The 17,064-nt window shown below is 42.8% G+C and overlaps 1 protein-coding gene and 1 long non-coding RNA gene across 2 annotated transcripts in view; one reads left to right on the top strand and one right to left on the bottom strand.

Annotated features, from left to right (window-relative positions):
* Nucleotides 1-6,605, top strand: part of LOC106092493 (transmembrane channel-like protein) — a 165,198-nt gene extending 158,593 nt beyond the window's left edge. Inside the window, exon 19 of the mRNA XM_059364169.1 lies at nucleotides 4,374-6,605. Coding sequence (XP_059220152.1) covers nucleotides 4,374-6,481 — 2,108 coding nt within the window. The 3' untranslated portion in view covers nucleotides 6,482-6,605. The remainder of the gene's footprint in view (nucleotides 1-4,373) is intronic.
* Nucleotides 1-17,064, bottom strand: part of LOC131995517 (uncharacterized) — a 289,133-nt gene that overhangs the window by 198,702 nt on the left and 73,367 nt on the right. The gene's annotated exons all lie outside the window — the stretch shown is intronic.

The raw sequence follows: 17,064 nt of genomic DNA, 5'->3' as shown, positions 1-17,064 counted from the left end.
AGGAAAGAATCTCTCCGAACCATTTAATACCAAACGAGGATTCAGACAAGGAGACAGCCTATCGTGTGATCTCTTTAATATCCAGCTGGAGAAGATTATACGAGATGCAGATGTGAATAGATATGGTACACTAATCACAAGAGAACACAAGCTACTCGTTTATGCCGACGACATCGATATCATAGGTCGGTCACCGGTAATAGTAACTGCTGCCTTTGAAAGAATCGAAAGGGAGTCCGTGAAAATGGGTCTGGTCAGTAAATGGAGATAAGACGAAATGTTTGGTTTCAACTCCCAAAAAGCCTTGCAAACCGAGCAGATAAAGAAAATGGAGAAAGTTGGGAACCACAACTTTGAGACAGTCAGCAACTGTATCTACCTCGGCACCGCCGTAACCGAAACGAATGACACCAGAAGAATAATACGGTCAAACAGATGCTACTTTGGACTAAGTAAGCAGTTTAGAAACAAGGCCACCTCTTGACAGACGAGGCTTACACTATACAGGACCCTGATACTACCCGTGCTGTTATATGGTTCTGAAGCATGGGTACTTGTGAAAGCAGATGAGGAAGTGCTTGGAGTATTTGAGAGAAAGATTCTTCGTAAAATATATGGATCAGTTTGCGTTAATAGCGAATATAGGCGACGTATGAACCACGAGGTGTATGAGCTGTATGACGACGAGATCATAGTTAAACGCACCAAAATACAACGGCTGCGTTAGCTAGGTCATGTTGTCAGAATGGATGAAGAAGCTCCAGCAAACAAGTCTTTTGAAGGCAAACACTGTGGTACACGCAAACCGGGAAGACCAAAAGCCCAATGGAAAGATCAAGTGTTGGGAGACACCTCGAAACTTGGTGTCAGAGATTTTAGAATGAGAGCAGAAGATCGAGGCGCTTGGAACGCTATTCTACAACAAATATTCTGTCATAGCCATTTAAAGTAAAGTAAAGGCTGTTACGATTTAAAGAAAGGTTTCCGTGCACTCTTAATGATATAATTCAGGAAACCCTCAGTACGACAGCGAAGTGGAATACTAAAAGTGGTTTAGGCGTAAGACACAAATGGTTTATTTCAGCAGGAGATTCAAGTTACCCACAGCGGCACCTGTCTCGTTGGCAGGAGAGAATGTTCCATTTGCTGAAACTGCAAAATACCTGGGTGTTTTGCTGGGCAGTAAATTGAACTTCAAATCAAACATCATGAAAAGGGCAATAAAGGCAACTCTTGCCCTAGGCAACTACAATAGAGCCATTGCCAAAAGTTGGAGGCGTGGAGAAACCGCGTGTTATGTATTGGAGGTGTACTGCTGTTGTCAGACTTATAATGTTATATGGTGTTGTAATCTGGTGTACGGTACACAGTGAAATAGAATCGAAACAAAACAAGTAAAAGCGTGCTAACCCATCACCCCATGAATTCTGTTGAAAATGTATTCAAAATAAATTTAATTGAAAGGCTTAATTTTTTTTACATTCCAAACTCCCGTCAAACCAGCAAAAATTAAAGTTTTTAGGAACCAAACAAGGATGATCGAGAGTCCGGTTAACAGGGGAGCTATATCAGTTTATAGACTGATGTGGACTGTATTTGGCACAGTTATTGGAAGTCGTTGCAGAACACCCCATGCAAAATTTCAGCCAAATCGGAAGAAAATTGCGGCTTGTAGGGGCTCAAGAAGTCAAATCGGGAGATCGGTTTATATGGAAGCCATATTAGGTTATCGACCGATTTGCACCGTACTTGGCACAGTTATTGGAAGTCGTAACAGAACACCCCATGCAAAATTTCAGCCAAATCGGAAGAAAATTGTGGCTTGTATGGGCTCAAGAAGTCAAATCGGGAGATCGGTTTATATGGGAGCTATATCAGGTTATAGACCGATTTGCACCGTACTTGGCCCAGTTGTTGGAAATCGTAACAGAACACCACATGCACAATTTCAACCAAATCGGACAAAAATTGCGGCTTGTAAGGGCTCAAGAAGTCAAATGGGGAGATTGGTTTATATGGGTGCTACTAGCTGGACAGGGCCCGCTCCGTTGCGCCTTCTTTCACTCTCTTATTTTATTAGAGCTCTTTACACTGGCAAGACACTGGCAAGAAATAAGTCCTGCTTTGGGGTGCTGGTACGGCCTTTTAGTTCGCCCCAATGTGGATATCATTTTCGTGCTCTACTCCCAAATACCTTTCGTTTGAGCCTTTTATTGATGTGATCGGTAAATATATCCGGTTTTTGGGGGTGAATTGGACGCCCATTTATTAGATTCGTGATCTAGCCTCAAATACCTTTCATTTAAGTCACATATTGCCATTTGTGTTATATATTTTCATTTGAAGGGTTTTGGAGGTGGCCCCCTAGATATCTCACCCTAAATAAGGATACCACATTTCTGTTTTTCCGTTATTATAAACAAACCAAATTTCTCTTAAATCGAGCCACTCATCTCCTAGACCTGTCATTTTTGAAAATATTGTAAAGGGAGGGTGCGCCCATTAGAGTTTGGATGCTAGATCTACTTCATTCTCTTGGTTTTAGTGGTGGATTAGAGTTGCCAAACCCTTTGCCCCGAAATTGGATATTAGATTGAAACACCTCATTTAAACTAAATATTGCTGTAGTCGGTTTGTATGTATGGTTTAGGGGAATTTTATGAGGTGAGACGTCCCTGAAACACTTGGCCATAAAACAGATACCAGATTTTAACCTCTTTTTGCCATAATCCACAAATATGTCCACTTTGAGGGGTATGTAGAGTGGGGCGGCCACCCACGCACTTAGCCCTGAAAAAATATCAGCATCGTGCTCTACTCTAATATTTCTTTTTGTTTTGGGCCCCAATCACCATTGGTTTAGTGGGAGTTTATAGGGTGAGACAACCCCGATACACTTGGCCTCAAGGTGTTTGGTGGGTGGGCCGGTCCCAAATATGTATACCAGATTCGTAGTCAACTCCCCAATTTTTTACCCATTTTGTGACGTTGGACATTCACACCCGTTTAAGGGGTTTTGGGGTTGGGAAGGCCCCGTAGACACCCTGGACCAATTTCTTATCACAGATATGCACTCCACTTCTAAACATCTTTTATTTGATATACATATTGTCCCAATTGGTAAATAAGCCCTGCTGGCGGTTTTGGGGGGTGGGGAGGCATCTCAGATACCAAGGAACATATTTTTATGTCAGATTCTTACTTTACTTTTAAATAGCTTTCATTTGATATCAATATTGTCTCAATTGGTAGATATGCCCTGCGTGGGAGTTTTGGGGGCGTGGGAGGCCTCTCAGACACCAAGGAATAAATTTTTATGTTAAGTTTGTACTCTAGTTTTAAATACCTTTCATTTGATACCCATATTGCCCAAAGCGGTGAAAGAGTTCTCTTGGGGGGTTATATAGGGGTGGTGGACCCCCCGTTCACTTGGGGCAACATTTGTATACTAAGTTCGTACTCTACCCTTATCGGTAAACATGTCCGTGCGGGGGGTTTTGGGGGTTGGGGAGGCCCCTCAGACATCAAGGGAGAAATTTGTATGTCAGATTTGTACTCTGCTTTTGAATACCTTACATTTGATACCCATATTGCCCAAAGCGTTGAAAAAGTCCTGTTGGGTGGTTTTTTGAGGGTGGGGGACCCCCCTAACACTTTGGCCGAAATTTGTATATCAAGTTCGTACTCTACTCTTAAATACCTTTCATTTGATACCCATGTTGTCCCAATTGGTAAACATGTCCGCCCGGTTCGGTTTTTGGATGGGGCGTCCCCCCAGGTTATTGCACCCAAACATTTTATACCAGTTTCGTGTTTCTGGCACACGATAAGTTGGCATACAACATTTCGGCTTAAATTGGTGCACCCATCTCCGAGATCGGGCGTTTTTGATAAATGGGGTATGGGGGAGGGTCCGCCCCCCCCCCCCCTTCGGATATCAAAAAATTTAGTACCTATTTTTACCGGGGGCCTAAACTCTACCATATTGTGAACATATCATGAAAATCGGTTCAGATATTTTTGACCAAAAGGAAAGTTTCCTTAAAAAATTGGAAATTTTATCCTCTTTAAATTATGTTGGCTAATCTCTGGCTCGAATCTTTAAAGTTAAGACAAAATTTTTTTTCGGTGAACCAAATGGTGTCGCTATGTGGCCCGCCGTTCCGATTCGGGGAGGCCCTTATCACTAAACTTAAAATTTAATCAAACTGCACTCATTAATATGAGAGAGGTACGCCCTAGTTGCCTAATGCAATGTTTTTGGGAAATGTAGTTTAGCGGTTAGGGAATTTTTGGGATGTTTTTATTTTGCATTTCGTTAACAAAGTTTCCTTTAAAATTAAAGATCTCTTCCTTTCTCTCTTCTTTTGCAGAACTTATATCACGCATCATGAAGAAAGCGTTGCGCAAGGATTCAGCCACCTCAGATGAGGAGACTTTTGCTCGCCAACATGGAAGAGATGATGACACAGATACGGAACATCATGACTCGCTACCACACGATGAGGATGGCAATGAAAGGCGACCAGGTTTGTCCAAACTCCAGGAAATACGCAGAACTCGTAAGCCCTCACTGGTGGATATCGTACAAATCGCCAATAGCGAAAGAGAACGCGTGAGATCATTGCGCAAACAAGCGCTGGGCAATGGGGGCAAAGGTAAAAAGGGTGAGAAGTCAGAGAAGAAGCCCCCTCCCCCACCGCCTCCTCCACGTGCGGGAGACAATGAAAAGGATAAAAGCAACGAACATGAAAAGGACAATGGCAATGATCCTGAGGTCAAGACCCGTGTCATCAACGAGAGACGCCAGAGTTTATTGCGTAAAAAGAAAGAAGATGAAGCCTATCAAAAGGACACTGATTATAAGTCCAAGGATATAGCAAAGGACGAAGAGTATATGGAAAAATCTAAAATAATTGAAACGAAAGTGAATGAGAAGCACAGCGAAAAACTTAACAATGACAAAAATATTCAGGACAAAGAAAAGCATGAGGAAAATGAAAAGGCAAAAACGAAAGACAAAGAAAACGAGGAGGAAAATAACAGGGCTAACATGAAAGAAAAGAAGAAGAAAACAGAAAACGACAAAGAAAAGGAAAGCGAAAATGACAAGGCCCAAACAGACATTCAATCGCCCAAGGAAAAGGAGAAGACCAAAGCCAAAGACAAAGATAAAGATAAAGAAAAGTCCTCTGGAAAAGCACCAAAGAATGCTCTTGAAATTCTTATAATACCTGAAATGGACAGAGACAAAGAGAAAGAGAAACCCAAAGAAAAGGAAAAACAATCGAGATCGAGACCAACTTCTCCCATCAAACATCGAATTTATGAAAGTTTTCGTCGTAAGAAACGCGAAGACAAAGACAAAACCCAGCCTGCCAAACAAAGCTCTTTGGAAAAGACCCAAGAGGAAGAGGTGAAAGAGGGGGAAGCAGTCGAGACAGCTTCACCCAACGAAACTGAGCCCTCCAAGAAGAGATCACAATCAAAAAAGAATAAGAATAAAAATTTGGACCCTGTGGAGGCCAATGAAAGCCTACCCTCATATCAAATAGTTAATGAAAAATCTCCCACACCTCATGAGGAGAAACAAATCTCACCACCCATGCTGGAGCAGTTACAAAATCTGGGTGGCAAACTGAAATTCAAACGCCACAAACAGAAACCCTCAACGGAACCGGAAGTATTTAAATTTGATACGGACAAAGTGCCCAAGGAGGCGGACATAGCCACCACACCCACTTGGCAGCATTTGGATGCAGAGCTGCAATCACCACGCTCTGGCGAAGATGTGACCACTCCGACCTCCCATCATCATCATCATCATCACCTGGGAGGGGATAAATTCGCCAGTCTTTCAAGGCAAAGTCGCAAGAAGATAGGCTCATTTTTGGCCTTGATGAAGGATGCTGTAACGAGGCCCGAACAGCATGAACAACAACAAGGTGATGCAGCCATAGATATGCCAATAACGCCACGTCTGGAAATGTCCTCAGCTTTAAATAATGCCTTTATGCTTCCCATAGCCATGCACACAACAACGAGCAGTGCACCCAGCAGCAATACCAATACGCCACCACCAATCCCCACCATTTCCAGCAGTATTCAGCCTTATGTTATGCCCCGAGCTCCCTTGGAAATGCCCGAGGACATTGATCCACCCAGTTATAGCCACCTAATGATGGCCGCCGATGAAACACACATAGAAACTTCCAAGGATCCCGAAGAATTGGACAAGCCCGGTCCCATTGTATTCCAGCAGCGTCTGGTATCGCAACGTAGACGCCCCATACGTCAGGATTCGCAATCGTCCAACTGGTCCGCTGACAATATACCAACCATCACCATAAGTGTTACCTCAGATGGGGAGGATCATCCCAGATCACCCCGCGTAGCCAGTGGAGCAGCGTCTCCAACGACTCCTGGAGCTGGCCCCAAAGTGAATGTCATCAAGATTAACATTGATAAGGACCAAAAGTGATTTTTTTTTTTTTTTTGTTTTCAAATAGAAAGCTTTTGTTTGTTGCCGCCGCCAAGCTATATGCTAAAAACAAGAGCTAAAACCATTTGTAATGAAAAATTTCTTCCCTTGATTGTATACCGTTGAAATTTATGAAAAATAAAATCCCAAAAATTTCAAATTTCAAAAAAAATGCATCTGAGTACGTATTCTTAAGGTAATTGCGTTCATTATGATTCCGAACTTATGAGCACCACACAGGCTGGAACTTTGAGCTACGACTTGTGTGGTGTCAATCGTTATCACGGGAAGTTTAGCTGAAAGCTACCGGGCGCGTCCACAGGCTGCGGATGGTGGAAAGCTCCGTTTTTATGCGGAGTAGCTGCAAATCCGGCCGCGGGCAGTCAGCGATTTTCGAGAGAAGAGTCTCAGTGAGATCACCCCAGCGCACAGGTTAGCATGTCCGAATATGACGCTGAACGCCTGGTTTCGAATCCTGGCGAGACCATCAGAAAAAATGTTCCTAATGCTGGCAACATTTGTGAGGTAATATGCCATGTAAAACTTCTTTTCAAAGAGGTGTCGTACTGCGGCACGCCGTTCGGAGTCGGCTATAAAAAGGAGGTCCTTTAGCATTGAGCTTAAACTTGAATCGGACTGCACTCATTGATATGTGAGAAGTTTGCCCCTGTTCCTTAATGGAATGTTCATGGGCAAAATTTTCATTTTGCATTTGAGTCTCAGTGAGGAGTCAGGTGGCACTGGCTCTTAATTAAATACTGAGTGCCAGTGATACTGGAGATGAGAAGGCGAGTTATTGGCGCCTTCAAATAACCAATGACCAACATCAGCGTCTGTTCCCTGGTTAGGGGCAGCTGGAGGCGAGCGTCGGATCTTGGAGCAAACGGCTCGCCACAACGAGGGATACATGTGCAATCCCACAAAACACATGCGGTTGGGGCGCTGGGCCAGTAACCCGCCCCCGGAGAACTACTATGAGAAACAAAGGAATAGTAAAAACGAATCAGTATTGTTTCTCTAAAAAAATCATTTTCTGCCCGTTATTATTTGATAATGGCTCGAGGAGCCTAAATTTAAAAAATGAGACCTTTTTCAACCAAATTATGTGCTTTAACAAAAAATTTATGTAAAGTTTGAAAATAGTTGATATGATAACGGTCTTCGAACTAAGTAACCAAGCTGCATTGTTGCTACATTACCAAAAATGTACTGTATAAAAACATTCACAATAGACCCACTAGGTGCATGTCTATACTAAGATGTAAAATAATCCACTGCGAATGTACAGGGTGAACATGTTTTGCCTAAAATCAAATTCAAATTTGTAGACCACCGTATCGCAGAGGTTAGCATGTCCGCTTATGACGCAGAACGCCTGGGTTCAAATCCTGGCGGGACCATCAGAGACAATTTTCAGTGGAGGTTTTCTCCCCTCCTAATGTTGGCAACATTTGTGAGGTACTATGCCATGTAAAACTTTTCTCCAAAGAGATGTCGCCCTGCTGCACGCCGTTCGGACTCGGCTACAAAAAGAAGGCCCCTTATCATTGAGCTTAAACTTGAATCGGATGGATGTTTTTTAACTACGTTTTTTACCTAAAATCAAATTCAAAATATAACTTCTCGTAAATGTTGTTAACTTCCCTCAAGGAGCTGTTGCCCTGTGGCACACTGTTCAGTCTTGGATGTAAAATTGAGGTTCCTTACCATTGAGCTTACAACTTGAAACAGACTGCACTCTCTGATATGTATGAAGTTTGCTTGGCATAGATAAGTTTTTTAGTGTAGGCGGCTTAAGTTTTGGGCCTATGCGCGCACCACAATAGGATGGAGGTTTACTTATTTCGTCATTCCGTTTGTAACACATCGAAATATTGAACTGAGACCCAACAACTAAAAGTGTGTTAAGTTCGGCCGGGCCGAATCTTGGGTACCCACCACCATGGATTCCGTTAAAACTGTATCCTTATGAACTGTTTATACCCGACACCACTACTGTGGTACAGGGTATTACAACTTAGTGAATTTGTTTGTAAAACCCAGAAGGAAGAGAGATAGACCCATTGATAAGTATGCCGATCGACTCAGAATCACTTTCTGATTCGATTTAGCTATGTCCGTCTGTCTGTCTGTCTGTCTGCCTGTCCATGTTAATCTTCTTCTTCTATTATATAAAAATGAAATTGTTGCACTTTGTTTGTTTGTTCCGTATAGACTCAAACACGGCTGAACCGATTTTCATGAAATTTTCACAAATGGTAGAGTTTGGACCTCCGGTAAATATAGGGTACTAAATTTTTTGATATCCGAAGGGGGCGGACCCTCCCCCATACTGCAATTCTCCAAAACGCCAGATCTCGGAGATGCGTGCACCGTCGTAAGCGAAATTTTGTATGCCACCTTATGGTACCCCAAAAACACGAAATTGGTAACAAATTTTAACGTCAAATAATCTGGGGGGACGCCCCATCCCAAAACCCACCCGAACGGACATGTACACTGATTGGGACAATATGGGTATCAAATGAAAGGTATTTAAGAGTAAAGTACGAATATGGTATACAAATTTCACTCTTAAGTTTTAGAGGGGTACCCCACCCCCAAAGAAGCCCCAAGAGGTCACTTTCTCCGCTTTGGCCAATATGGGTATCAAATGATAGGAAATTGAGAGTAGAGTACGAACTTGGCATTAAAATATTACCTTGAGTGTCGGTGGCCCCCACCCCCAAAAACACCACCCAACAGGACACTTTAACCGCTTTAAGTAATATGGCTATGTAAATAAAAGGTATTTAAAAGTAGAACACAAATCGGAGATAAAAAATTATTTTTTGGTGTCCTAGGACCCTCCCCACCACCTAAAACCCCCAAGCAGGACAAATTTACCGATTGGCAAAATATGGATATCAAATGAAAGTTATTTAAAGGTAGAGTGCAATGCTGTTATAAAAATTTATTCCTTGGGGTCTGAGGCGCCTCCCCACCACCCAAAACCCTTCAACAGGGCATGTTTACCGTTTGAAACAATATGGGTGTCAAACGAAAGATATTTGGAAGCTGAGTACACATCTGTTATATGAATTTGGTGCAAGGTGTTTAGAGGGCCTCCTCAATTCAAAAAAAAAAAAAACCCCAAAACAGGCATAAATGTCCAACGTCACAAAAATGGTATCGAATGAAAAGTCTTTGGGAGTTGATTACGAATCTGGCATGCACAATTAAGACAGAGTCTGAGACCGGCCCACTAAATACCCTTCAATAGGACGTGTAGTTCGGTCTATGGTCTATGACAGTATATTTCTATCTGGGTATCTGTGTCACGTTCTACCGTTCCGCAGGACAGTAGATTGCGACAATGAAAGACTCAAATAAATTGTCGTTTGATTCTTGGCGTCGGGGGGAGCGAACCTCTCCTCCCTATAAATGCAACGCCAAACTGTCATGTAGGATGACCGAGAATATATTGTACTCAAATGAAAGGAAGTGTCAGAGGGCAATCCCCCTCCCCCTATCCTACCCACAAAAAGGAAGTAAGAATAATATATGAATAATATGAAACAATATATGAAGGGCGATCAGGATAGACTAGGACAGAAATAAAAGGTCTTTGGTGGTAGAGTACGCTTTTTACCCTTAAATTGGGATGGACACAGGACGACCTGCGGATCTTTAAAAATGTAAAGGGTGATTTTTTTGAGGTTAGGATTTTCATGCATTAGTATTTGACAGATCACGTGGGATTTCAGACATGGTATCAAAGAGAAAGATGCTCAGTATGCTTTGACATTTCATCATGAATAGACTTACTAACGAGCAACGCTTGCAAATCATTGAATTTTATTACCAAAATCAGTGTTCGGTTCGAAATGTGTTCATTCACCGTAACGTTGCGTCCAACAGCATCTTTGAAAAAATACGGTCCAATGATTCCACCAGCGTACAAACCACACCAAACAGTGCATTTTTCGGGATGCATGGGCAGTTCTTGAACGGCCTCTGGTTGCTCTTCACTCCAAATGCGGCAATTTTGCTTATTTACGTAGCCATTCAACCAGAAATGAGCCTCATCGCTGAACAAAATTTGAACACATTTCGAACCGAACACTGATTTTGGTAATAAAATTCAATGATTTGCAAGCGTTGCTCGTTAGTAAGTCTATTCATGATGAAATGTCAAAGCATACTGAGCATCTTTCTCTTTGACACCATGTCTGAAATCCCACGTGATCTGTCAAATACTAATGCATGAAAATCCTAACCTCAAAAAATTCACCCTTTACTATCAAATACCTATTATTTATCGCCATAGTAGGCAATCATAACCGGTTTGAAGGGAGTTTAGAGGCGGACTCTGAAGTAATATCAGTTTCGTGGTAGAGCATGATTTTGTTTAAGCCCCATAATGTCAAGCATTTTGAAGGAGACTATCAAGATATTCAGGGCTAGGGGGTCTCGTTCCGATTCACACTAATCTATTTTTTTTTTTTGTATTGGTTATCTGCATTCAAAATCATTTATTAAAGCATCCACTTGGGATACTAAAGGGTGATTTTTTTGAGGTTAGGATTTTCATGCATTAGTATTTGACAGATCACGTGGGATTTCAGACATGGTGTCAAAGAGAAAGATGCTCAGTATGCTTTGACATTTCATCATGAATAGACTTACTAACGAGCAACGCTTGCAAATCATTGAATTTTATTACCAAAATCAGTGTTCGGTTCGAAATGTGTTCAAATTTTGACAAATTTTGTTCAGCGATGAGGCTCATTTCTGGTTGAATGGCTACGTAAATAAGCAAAATTGCCGCATTTGGAGTGAAGAGCAACCAGAAGCCGTTCAAGAACTGCCCATGCATCCCGAAAAATGCACTGTTTGGTGTGGTTTGTACGCTGGTGGAATCATTGGACCGTATTTTTTCAAAGATGCTGTTGGACGCAACGTTACGGTGAATGAACACATTTCGAACCGAACACTGATTTTGGTAATAAAATTCAATGATTTGCAAGCGTTGCTCGTTAGTAAGTCTATTCATGATGAAATGTCAAAGCATACTGAGCATCTTTCTCTTTGATACCATGTCTGAAATCCCACGTGATCTGTCAAATACTAATGCATGAAAATCCTAACCTCAAAAAAATCACCCTTTAGAAAACGAATTTGATATCCATGTTTGAGGCGAAATGTTTGGGGTCGTGCCAAACCATTAACTCCTCCTAAACAAATGGCAATTGAGGCTCAAATTAAAGAAATTTGAGAGTAGAGCACGACGCTGATATTTTTTCAGGGCTAAGTACGGGCTAATGCTGGCAACATTTGTTGAAATACCATGCCATGTAAAACTTCTCTCCAAAGAGGTGTTGCACTGCGGCACGCCGTTCGGACTCGGCTATTAAAAAGAGGCCGCTTATCATTGAGCTTCAATTTTGAATCCGACTGCACTCATTGTTATGTGAGAAGTTTGCCCCGTTTCCTTAGTGGAATGTTCATGGGCAAAATTTGTTGTTTGTTTGTAAGCACGTGGGTGACCGCCCCACCCTGCATGCCCCTTCAACTGGACATATTTGTGGATTATGGCAAAAAGGCGTTTAAGTCTTTATTTGTTTCATGGCAAAGTGTTTCAGGGACGCCCCACCTCATAAACTCCCCCTAAATCACACATATACCTACTATAGCAATATGTAGCTCCAATGTGATTTTCGGAAGTGGAGTATGAATCTGATATCCACTTTTGGGGCAAAGAGTCGGCTAATATGCCCATTTGGAAGTATTGGGGGTGGGCGACCTCCCATTACATGGACCTGATGTTTTATGCCATATTTTTAATCTACTGTCTAATACTTTTCATTTGAGTCCCATATTGATATGAACTTCGAATATATCTGTTTAGAGAAGTTTTGTGGTTAGGGGACCCGCTGGGTACTTGGACCCAAATTTCAATACCATATTCGTTTTCTAGTCTCCAATACCATTCATTTGATACCCTTATTGTGCCTATCGAACCACTTTCGGATATGGGTGGCGTTTTTGGTGTAAGGGGAGGGTCGGCCTTCACCCGATATCTAAAAATTATATAGCCTATGTTTCCTTCCAGACAAACGTACACAATCTATGAAAATTTTTAGAAAATCGGTTCAGCCATGTATCATATAGTCATAATAGGTCTAATGGCGTTTTTGAGGTATGGCGTGACCCCTATACTTTGATCTGATTTTGTATGCCAAATTCGAAATCTACTCCCGAAGACCTTTCACTTGAGCCACATATTAAAATGAACGTTCAATATGCCTATTTGAGGGAGTTTTGGGGTTGGGACGCCGCGATAGGTACTTAGACTCAAATTTTAAAACCATATTCGTATTCTACTCTCTAATACCTTTCATTTGATACCTATATTGTCGCGCTCGATTTTGGGTTGTGTTTTTTTGGCATAAGGGGGACGGTCCGTCCCCCTTCCAATCTCGAAAAACTATATAGCCTATGTTTCCTTCCAGATCAACCTACACAATATGCGAACATTTCGAGAAAATCGGTTCTGCCATTTTTCTGTCTATACGGAACAAACAAACCGAGTCCCATATATCCGTGATTGGTTAATGTGTCCATTTTGGCCGTTTTTGTGGGGGTGACCCCCTATACTTCGACATGAATTTCTATGCCAGATTCGTTATCCACTCCCGCATACTTTTCATTTGATACCCATATTGTCCTTATCGGTCCACTTGTGATTTTGGGTGGTGTTTTTGGGGTAACGGTGAAGGGTCCGCCCCCTTCCGTTATCAATAAATTTTAAAGACTATTCCTATTTCCTAGCCAAAGTCGTAAACTACTCCCGCACATCGTTCATTTGAGTCCCATATTGTCATGATTGTCAAATAAACCTATTTTATGGGGTTTTGGGGCTGGGGCGGCCCCCTAGGTACTTGGACCCAACTTTTATTATGAAATTCGTTTTCTACTCTTGAATACCTTTCATTTGAATCTCATATTGTCCCGATCAGTCCACTTTAAGTTTTAGGTAGTACTTTGTGGGTAAAGGGGAGGCCCCCTCCCGATATCGAAAAATTATGTAACCTATGTTGCCTTCCAGACCAACCTACACAATCTGTGAAAGTTCCAAGGTAATCGATTCGTCCGTTTTTGAGTCTATACGGAACAAACAAACAGACACAAAGTGAAGTTTATAGATAAGATGTTGTTCTTGAGAAGTCATATCGGAATATCGGTACTTAGAGGGGGCCTATAACACCATATCGACTGATTTGAATAAAACTGGGCACTGATGTTATAAGTCATAAGGGAAGTGTTCAGACCAAATGTTAGCCAAATCAGATACAATTTAAGGCTTCTAAGGGCTGAAGAAGTCAAATCCGGGGATCGGTTTATATGGGGGCTATATCTATTTATAGACAGATTCGGATCATACTTGAAATGGACGTTGGAAGTCATAACTCAAGTCTTTGTTCAAAATTTCAGTCAAATCAGGTGAAAATTTGGGGTTCTAAGGTCAAATCCGGGAATCGGTTTATATGGGGGCTGTATCTGTTGCACTGATGTTGTAAGTCATAACTCAAGTCTTTGTTTGAAATGTCAGCCAACTCGGATAAAAATGGAGGCATCTAAGGGCTCAAGAAGTCAAATCCGGTTATCGGTTTATATAGGGGCTATATCTGTTTATAGACAGATTCGGATCATACTTGGTACTGATGTTGTAAGGCATAACTCAAGCCTTTGTTCAAAATGTCAGCCAAATAAGATGGAAATTGAGGCTTCAAAGAATTAAAGAAATCAAATCCGGGGATCGGTTCATAAGGAGGCTATATCCAAATCTGAACTGATATCGTCCATTTGCAATCTTCAATGACCTACATTCCCGAGGCGATCGGTCCTTTTGACCAGAACGAGCTTGCTCACCTACAGGAGTTTGACGAGGATCGCCCCCTCCGCATGAAAATGTGCTTACAACAACAAAATTTCCAATGAACTTTCCATTTAGGAACAGGGGATACTTCTCTCAGCTCAATGAGTGCAGTCCGATTGAAGTTTAAGCTCAATGATAAGGGGATTCCTTTATTATGACGAGTCCGAACGACGTACCACATAGCATAGCAAGCAGGATACCTCACAAATGTAGCAAGCATTACTAAGGGGATAGGTTAGGTTAGGTTAGGTTGAAAAGAGGGTGCAGATATTATCAATACATTCCGCCGATGCAAAACACAGCGTAAAGATGTCCCCTCTACTCGCAGCTCATCATTTGTATGGGTGGACCCTCTACAGAGTTCCACACATGTTCAAAAATCCGATCGCTAACCAGATCCTCCACTTGGGACCGATGATCTGGCGGAATCCTACCGGATGCACAGCCGATATCGATGACTGCATAAGTCACACCTCATCTTTGTTGTGCTTCCTCGCCACTCTGGCGTAAGAGGGCGGCTCCTTACCATTCTCAGCGACCATCTTCCCCTTCAGTGATGGCTGTGGCCTCCTATTGAAAGTTTGCAGTCCTCCATGAAGACTCAGAGGCCTTGCGCGCTTCCTTCGTTCCTGTTCCAACTTTGTCCACCTCCGCAGGACACAGTCTGGAGTCTCCATTGCGGGATGGCTGGCTAGGTTTTCCCAGAGTGCTTGAAAGCGGGGAGCTCCTTTTCTTCTTCAGTATTTTAGCAGTGTTATGCTCTTCGGCTGCCGTAGAAGTGCTTAGAATGTCAGTTATATCCCTTCCAGCATCCTACACTTTCACCCGATTGCAATGCCGGTACATATTCCTCCGTCTCCTTCGTCGTGCACCGGATCGCTTTCTCGGTCTGCTTGTGAGCTTAGCAAAGCCATCGCTCACTTCTGCTGTCATCCCGATGCCCTCATCTCTCGATTCGGCTGCGATGACTGTTTCATTGGCACAGTCGCTGTCTGAATCCGAGTCAGAAACTCCACCTTTACTTAAAGGCTGGGGACGAACTGTACACCCCCTCTGGTTTATCCGTCTCTTCCTCATTTATTAGTCTGACTACTGGTTGTGAGCTTGAAGCATTACTCTCGACTACAGGTGCCAAGCCACCCACACCTATAGGAGGGGAGGAGAACATGCTGCGGTCTGACGCCACCACCGCAGATGTTGAGTCTTTGGAGTCCATTACTAGTCTACTCCAAAAGGTTTTAAAATTTTTTCGTAATAGGTAGTACCTATTCCGAGATACGAATATATATTCATTTTTTGTTGCATGGGCATGACTTAACTCGGACAGCGTCGACCCGAAAGGCTTCGAATAAACCAAGTTTATTGACGGCAGTCCTTTGGCCTTCACTGCTAAAACGTCTGTCCTTCCATTCCCCCTTACTCCGTTATGGCCCGGCACCCAAACAATGCGGATTTTCCCATCCTCAGAGAAGGCGTTAATCTCCTTCTTACACTGCAAGACTTTTCGTGACCTTACTGTCCTGGTTGCTCTCATGGCAATTTTACTGTCGGTAAAGATGTTCACACTCGAAGTCCTCGCGTTAGCACCACACCACTTAACTCATTCCGTGATCACCCGGATCTCCGCCTGCAGGACCGTATTATGGTCAGGCAATCTAAAACAGATCTTAGTCCCTGGGTTCTCAGTGTAAACCCTCAGGCCCACTCTGTCCTTTAGCTTTGATCCAACCGTGTAACATGATCTTCCAGATGACAATACAAGGGTTCCGTCAATCCAAGACTGTGCCGTTGGCAGCAGTGCCTCGCACTCGACCTCAAGGTTCATCTCAGGTATCCGATCGGAAACCTCTTCCCTTCCTTCCAAGTTTCCTATACACCGCCAGGATTATACCGCGATGGTATGAGCTACTCCCATACTCAATCAATTCTCCCATCGCCTTTGGTCTCATAGCCGCAGTGGCTGACTCACACTTAATCGGTATGTCAAGGGGCGGATATCTAGAATAGTCTCCAGTACTCTAGTGGGCGTGGTCCTCATCGCTCCGACTATGGCAAGACAAGACTTTTTCTCCATGGCAGTCCACCAAACTACTGAGGCGTAAGTAAGTATTGTTCTAATCACGTTCCTGTAGAGCCAGCGGACTATCCTGCCCGTCTACATAGTGCCCAACATCTGTGAGCCTTCTCAGTACGCTCCTGAATGTGACACTTCCAATTCAGTTTCCTGTCCAAGATCACACCGAAGTATTTGATCTTGTCAGATATCGAAATCGTTTTATTGAGGAAACGTGGTGCGTTAAATTGGCCCACCTTCGTCTTCCTCGGGAACAGGTATATTTCAGTCTTCTCTGTGTTAACATTGAGACCTCTGGCTCTAGCCCCGTCATATGACATCTTGAAGACCCTTTCGGTCCTTCTGCATAGTTGGTTCGGATCCTTACCCCTTAGAAGTATTAAAACATCGTCTGCGTAGCAGGCGGGTTCATATCCCACATCAATCAGCATCCGTAATAGGTCATTTATGGTGGTCACCCATATGAGTGGCGATAAAGGGAATAACCACCGCTGAAAATTATTCTGATGTTCACGCTGAGATTTAATCTATTCTTAAAACAAAACGCCACCGTAGCGCAGAGGTTAGCTGTCCGCCTATGACGCTGAA

The sequence above is a fragment of the Stomoxys calcitrans genome, chromosome 1 (genome assembly GCF_963082655.1).
Source record: "Stomoxys calcitrans chromosome 1, idStoCalc2.1, whole genome shotgun sequence".
NCBI lineage: Eukaryota > Metazoa > Arthropoda > Insecta > Diptera > Muscidae > Stomoxys > Stomoxys calcitrans.
Note: the sequence above shows the minus strand (reverse complement) of the source record. Positions and strands in the feature narration are given on the sequence as shown.